This window comes from Aphis gossypii, chromosome 1 (assembly GCF_020184175.1).
Source record: "Aphis gossypii isolate Hap1 chromosome 1, ASM2018417v2, whole genome shotgun sequence".
NCBI lineage: Eukaryota > Metazoa > Arthropoda > Insecta > Hemiptera > Aphididae > Aphis > Aphis gossypii.
In genome coordinates this window covers 37,000,968-37,008,838 of record NC_065530.1, presented here as the reverse complement: position 1 = coordinate 37,008,838, position 7,871 = coordinate 37,000,968, and the positions used below count along the sequence as shown (strand labels likewise).

Below are 7,871 nucleotides of genomic sequence, written 5' to 3'. Positions count from 1 at the left end.
GGCAATTCTCAACAATATTTGTTTAAATAATTAAGCATGGAAGTATAATAATATTGAAAATATTATGCTACGTGCTTATATACATTGTACACGACAATTTTCCTTATAATCTATTCCATTTACATAATGTTAAGTATAATAATATCGTTAATATATGTATTTTGTATTGCATATAGACGTAAATACAAACGAGCGAATAATTTATTTATTATAAAGTATGCATAATATAATGTGTATGACTTGACGTATCATATTTTCATTATATAATGGATTAATTTCTAATTTTATCATTATAATATTATGTACAATAGTACAGGTATGTTTTATGTATTCATCGTTTTATCAATATAATGATCACCTTTTCAGATTTTTAATATATAAACAACAATAAATAATAAATTAAAAATTTACAAAGTAAATTGCAGTTAGAGTTTTATGATTTTTATTAAATTATATGACGTAGTGTACCTACTATCTATTGTAAATTCGTATTAGAACATATAAATTATCATAATAGTAAATAATATCTACTATATTCTGTAGCTATTATTCATTAAATGTATAAAACGTAGAAATAAGTGTTGGTTTCTTAGTTGCATTTAACAAATTACCAATTCAAATAACATAAAAGTTAACATTCTGAATTTTCAACTTATTAATAGGCATTTTATTTAGATAACTTAAACTTTATTTTGAAATACTGCCAATAAAGTAGATAATAAAAATAATAAATAACATTTTATAAATTAATGTTCATAAATATTATATTGTTTTTACTTCTAACTATTAACATAAATTGTAAAAATACCTACTTGAATTTAAATTACAGAAAGTATAAATAATTATCATTCCAAACAACTATTATGTTGTTTAGAATTTATTTTACAATTTTTCAATCAAGCAAAATACTACCTATATTATATTTGTATAATATTACATATTATAATATGTATGTAGTCTTATAATATTATTGTACCTGCAAACCAATAACTTTTTTAATTATGCTTTTTATAGAGTGTCTCTTTTTTATAATTTCAAACAACTTATAAAATGACCTATAAACTCGTAATAAAAAAAAAATGTATTTTCATGTTACGTAAAAATCTGAGAACGGCATCATTTTATGAGGGTATAGTTTAAAACATGATTCATCATAAATTTCCATTAAATATATTCTAGTAAAATAGTTATGTATGCTGTTTTAAGATTTAATTTGCAAGAGCCAAGAGGTAGATACCAGAGTAGGTATAACATTCATAATTATAGTCGGTGGGCGTGAATGTACCGAGGTACGAGGACAAACATGACTACATACACGATGGACATTGGGCACCCCTTAACTATTATATAAAAAATAATATCTATGCCTACGTCCTGGTCCTACACAATTTATACGGTAATTTGAGTTAAATGTAAAAAATAAAATTAGGGGTTTATTTTAAAAACACGTATAATTGTATTAATTATTATTGTTTATTAGTATACTTATGCATACATTATTATTATTAAAATCAGTAAGTGTTGAGAGAAACTCGTCATTGAGGAGTACGTCACTGTAATGTAGGTATGAATTGAATTCGAATTCAATGAATTTTAACCTAACGATTCTTAGCGGAAACGATATTTCAGCCTATATTACTATAAGTACCTATAATTTACATAATATATTTAAGTGTGTTGCAGCAATTAAAGTTATTTATTTTTGTATTTTACTAAAAATATAGATTGAATTATTTTTTGCTGAAATTATAACACTTGTGTGTATACTAGATAATAAATAATAATACACGTTAAAAGTTTCAACTTTCAAGTACCCAAAAAGGTTTTACTGTCCCGAAAGTTAAAATTATATGTTTAAAATAATAATTATTCATGGATAAATAAAACTTTTACGTATGTATTATTATATTTTATATACACAATGAAATTTTCAAATGTTATTTTTGGAAACAATTAATTTAACCTATTTACTTATAATACTTGTGTAGTAAAATAAATTACTCAATATAAAAACCATAATATGAAATATACTTTGTGATAATATATAGGCTGATGACCGTATCCGAATCGTTTTTCTTATATAATGTATATCAATGAATTCAAATTAGACACATCCACCACAGTGACCCTAGTCGAGACCTATTGCACAGTAAAGCGGTACCCATTTACTTACATTTATTAATTATTATTTAATTTCAAGACATTATATTTTTCTCCTATTTGTTTTGGAAAATGTCTTCCTTCTCCTCTTTTAATCTCTGAATTCAAATTCCAGTCGGTTATAGATACCTAAATAATTTTAAATAGTTTTATTTTTGTTAGATTTTTATTTATATGTTTAGTAAAATTAAAATTGTATAAATATTGATAGTCTAGAAAAATTGTCTTTTCTTTGAAGTAGTTCGGCATTTAGAGTTTTCTCTATTGGGATTATTTTTACTCCGTCTAGTATCATAAAAGCATAAAATTAATATTCTAAAAAATATATTTCTGAAAATAAACTTCTAAAAGTCAGAAAAATTGTATCAAATTACTAGAATTTAAAAGGTAATTAATAAATACAAATTTTACTTCACCGTTCTTTGACGTAATAGTTATATCATTTTCATAAATATTAATTTACGTAAATAAAATAATTCTAATTAAATTACTATTAAATGGTATCAATTCAAAACGATATATTTATATTGTTAGTAGGTATATATGTATATATATTATTATATTTATATAATATTATGTTAATATTATTTATTAGCACATACATACATGCCTAGGTATGTATACACTTTATTTATCACTGCAGGTTGTAGTAGTGCAAGGTCAAGTTCACTAGGTTAGAAATACTCGATCCAAAATACATATAACTACCCAGTGTAACAAAATATTATAAACATAGTTCATATTTATGACTTAAATATTATAATATTTATAATATAGATTATAATATTTAGAGATAGTAAGTATAAAATAAGCATAATCAAGTAAAAATTAAAATTAACTTATCTTTATTATTTTTATATGTAAATAATCTATTAAACACTATATTTGTTTAATATTTAATTTAAAAAACACACAATAACAATTGAACAATACTAATTATGTATTAATTTTTTTCGATTACAAAATTTAAAAAAATATATAAATTAATCTAAAAATAAATTAATCCGTGAGTGTATAATGACGATTGACAATTCTTTCCAATTTATCCACTCATTTACAGATAAAGATTTTTTCATTTAATTTATAATACTACGTATCTTAACCGTATCCCATATACATATTATACTGTATCTTACTGTCCTCATAAATATACTCGTAGATCGTATATTTTGTGTAAATAATAATTTAAAATGCAAGACTACAATTTCATTATAATTTCGATCGTTCATTTATTGGATTTAAATGGTTGATTAAATTATTAAGAAAAACTTATTTGCAATAAAAAAACACTATGAACAGTATGAACATTTTATCTATATTCTATATATATATGTGGTTGTGGGTGTAGAATAGCTGGACATTATTAAAAAATATTTTTATGATGGTTAAGAGGACGCCACAACCGCGTAATATGTTGTCTCCGTATTATAAATGTACAAATAAGAAAATTGTACGTTCACAATAAATTAGCAAACGTTTCTAGTCAACTCACTCTAGTTTTAAAAATAACAGAGTAAAATGAATTATTGTGAACATAAAATTTGTGATGTTATAAACATTTTAAGATAACGCATACGTATGTAGTGTCGTTTTAACATCAGAATTATCAAGAATAACAAAATATGCCAAGATTAGTAAAAAAAATCCAATTTCTAGTAGATACTAAACTAAACTTAACTAGTCTAAATAATAAATAAGAATTATTTTGTTTATTTTATTTGTATTTTAAATATTATTATAATTCTTCATACTATACACAGAAAAATTTAATTGATAATTATGTTTGTTCAGTTTGTATTCTTGCCATTAAAGCTGCTCGTTGTGCATCCGTAACGACCCCCGGACATTTTTTCTTTTGTACAAATTTGCAATCTTTGAAAAATCCTTCGTGTCTTGGAAGTCCATGAGATCCATCCTTAAAAGTTACTAAACCTATAAAGTTTTATAAATCATACTATATATTATATTGGCCTATATTTTTATCACATTGTTTGATTTAATTTATCATAGAGGTAAGTATTTATTAAAATTATAATACTATCATATTACACGTACCCTTACCTTTATACAAATAATAGGTAAGTTATTATATAATATATATTATATATTATATATATTTGTATTTCTATGCCAAAAATAGATTAGATTTTAACTTTCTGTTTATGTGTTTAAGTGGTTTTATTTAAGTGTAAGTAGGTACTGTAATCTCTATTACCTAATCCCCAAATACGACCTCCTCGAAATTGGCCTTCGTACTTCATGCCATCAGCCCTCCAAAACATTCCGTGACCATGAAACCATCCTTCCATAAATTCTCCTTCATATCTATAAGGTTACATTATTACATTAATATAAATTTAAAAAGCATAAATGAGTTACTATCCATTTTACTTGAATAATAACATTAATTGCTTATTGCTATTTATTATTTATTTTTAAAGTAGCTACCTCGCTCCATCCGGATACTGAAGAACTCCAAGGCCCGAACAAAGTCCATTGCTGAATCCTCCTTCATAACGTGTATTGTCTTTTAATTGGACGTGACCCAATCCATGTTTTCGACCTCGATCGTTCCAATCTCCTATGTATTTTGAACCGTCTTCGTACACATAAGCTCCAAATTTAGTAACCCTGGCTAAAATAAAATAAAAAGAATACTACAATAAATCGCTTAGTATTGAAATAACTTTTTAATATTTTATATATGAACATTTATTAATTTATATTTTATACATAATATCATTATTTATTTATTATTTTTCATACATTTTATTCATTGTAATAAATGGTCTAATAAACATTTATTTACTAGAAATTAATAAATATTTCTATCAATGTGTTACATACTTAATATGCTTTATACTCTAAAATATATGATTACTTAATACTTTCATTAATTTTTAAATAGGTACTAAATAAGTATACTAGTATAGGTACCGCTATTCCAAAATATTTAATTTAATAATTAAAACTACTTAGACAACGTTAAAAAACAATTGATATTATACACCTATTTTAGTCTTTTTAATAAATCTTATGGTACATTAATTATCTTACCTGGCTGCATTATTATACACCAAAATTTACACAATATGTATAAAATGATAAATACCAACGTTATTGCAAGTAACAAAAACCAAGAATGTTTTATTCTTATGGGGTTTCATTGTTTGTTATCGATTAGCGTTCACGTATTTAATTTAATTAAACGTACCTTCCTCTAAGTATGCTATGGTATTGTATTAAATATACGTATATAGATATCACCATATCGTAACTTAGTACTAATTTTGTATACGATCATATTCACATAATCTTCATACCTATAGTTTTTTTTTTTAATTAATAAAATTTTATTGTTTTTAAAGGATATGTACAATCTTTAACCTATAATAGGGCGCGATAACTATAAATGTGATTAATGAATATAAATATAACAATGTACTGATTAGTAAAATGTAAAACTTAATTTGTTTTCATTAAATTGTCATATTTTATCCATTTATAAAAGACCACGGTAAAAATTTGCTTTTAAGTCGTCTTGTTCTCCTGAAATTTAAATTGTAGCTAAGAGGTGACTGAAACAATAAGAAAGTATAAAGTGAAATCTATTTTGAAAAGTTATTGCTTTTTCGTATCATATTTTAATTTTTATATCTATATAAATTGTTATAATAAAGATATTATGAGGGGAACATTATTACATATTTTACGAATAACTGCAGTATTTCAAAAAATTGTAATTTTGTTAACATTAGTTTTGATGTTTTGGTTTTGCTTCAAAATTTAAGTCATGTCCACATTGTCTAAACTAAATAATTTTTCTTAAAAAGTTCTTTATTTAATTTTTCGAATTTGATTTGAGAAATTAATATTTATTATTTTAAGTATATTTAGGTAATAACGCACTCAAGGCTAGTATTTTGGTTCTAATGTGATGTGACCAAGTAAGACGATGGTCGCAAATCGCAATTATTGAATCCAAATATATTTTAAACGATTGAGAGAAAGGAATTTAAATATTATATAAAAAAATATCCGGTTGATAATAAAATTAATCATGGCTAATTCATTGCATATAAGATTTTTCTTACCTATACTTAAAGTTTATATTTTAAATTGTAATGTTGTCAAATCTAAAGATTCTTTTGTTTTTGTAAAAAAGATATTTTAAATTTTAATACCTACGCTATAATGAATTCGGTAATTTGGAAATACTTAGATTAAACAAATGGGTCATAGAAATTTATGAAAACTTTTCCTATTATTATGGAATTGTTATTCATATAGGTATTGAAGAAACCATTCCATGAACAAATAATTCCACGAGGGTTGACATAATAATGGATTTTCAACCACATTAAATATCTGTCATCCTAGTAATTGGAAATATTTCATAAATCATTTAAAAATCGCAAATTGAACAATACCTATATATATCAGAGCATTCCACAAAAATTAAAAGAAAATATAAAGACTTTGTAGAATAATTGTTGTTGAAAAAAAGTGTATGACGAATTATGAAAATAAGATAATCAAAGATTATTAATTAATAATTGTAGCACACAATTTCCAAATAAATAATTGATTTATTAAAAAAAAAAATGTTTAATTTCCAGTGGTGAATTGTTAGTGATCCATCAAAATGACATTTTAGGATAAGTTAGAAGACGCAATATGAATGTATAATAATATATTCGAATTTTGATTGATTTATTTAACAGAGTGCCATTTTTTTACAATATTTAACATGATTTATATTATATTGTTTAAAATTATTTGGGAGGTTTAAACTTTAAGAAAACTGTATAATCTTGTCATCAGAAGATGTGGATTGGTCAGATTTATATAATATACCTATTATTATTGAAGAAGCTGAAAAAAGGATATCGCATCTTATACGGCTAGGTTAGGCTGTGCGACTCCAGCACTAACATTTGCTAGGCCCAGAAAAGAAGGATTTTAATTTCTAAATATAGTTCAATATACATAATATTAATACGTTTGTATTTAGAAAAACATGCAACTATCTACATGATCACGATGGAATTCAACTTGAATATTCATAAATGGTAACTATTCTCAGTTAATTTAATACTCTGTCTACTATTAATGCAAAATGTTATAATTAAATTATTTTATATAATATTTATAAATGACTTTAAACATAACATCAAAATTTAAATTATATATTACCAAATGTATTTATATAAATCATTAAATTATATTTTTTATGAGCATACGTGAGAATATTATATGGAAAACTCAATACAATAATTAATAGGTGGTTAACTATTTTTCTTTATAATAAATTACGTAACAAAATTTATATAACAATAATAAATTAATTACTATTATATTATGATATAGAATATTTAAATTAAATACGTAGATACATTCAATAGACCTAAACCACATTAAAGTGTAAAGTTCTTATTTGTAATTCGTATCATTATAACATAATATTTTAAATAATTTAGAATCAAAAGTCACACTAACACAAGTCACAAAGTACCTATCTATATTTATATATCAAAGATCTACGTAAATAATAATATATATTATTATTATTATTATAACAATATATTTAAGCGTATCTCCCCCCTAAATATAATTCTATAAAATGCCCTTGGTTGATGCCAAAAGTTGTTCTTAACAATTTTCCTCTGACGTATAACACAAGGTTAAATTAATACAATTATTTATATTAA

General features: G+C 23.4%; 1 protein-coding gene across 1 annotated transcript; it reads right to left on the bottom strand.

The window, feature by feature from the left end:
- Window positions 1–3,452: 3,452 nt before the first annotated feature.
- On the bottom strand, window positions 3,453–5,350 carry LOC114125689 (MORN repeat-containing protein 4 homolog). Its single transcript, XM_027989454.2, has 4 exons — window positions 5,218–5,350; window positions 4,609–4,795; window positions 4,376–4,485; window positions 3,453–4,092 (listed from the first exon to the last, which is right to left on the bottom strand). The coding sequence occupies exons 1-4, from the start codon at window positions 5,225–5,227 to the stop codon at window positions 3,938–3,940; spliced, it is 462 nt and encodes a 153-aa protein (XP_027845255.1). The 5' UTR covers window positions 5,228–5,350; the 3' UTR covers window positions 3,453–3,937.
- Between the last annotated feature and the right edge of the window lie 2,521 nt (window positions 5,351–7,871).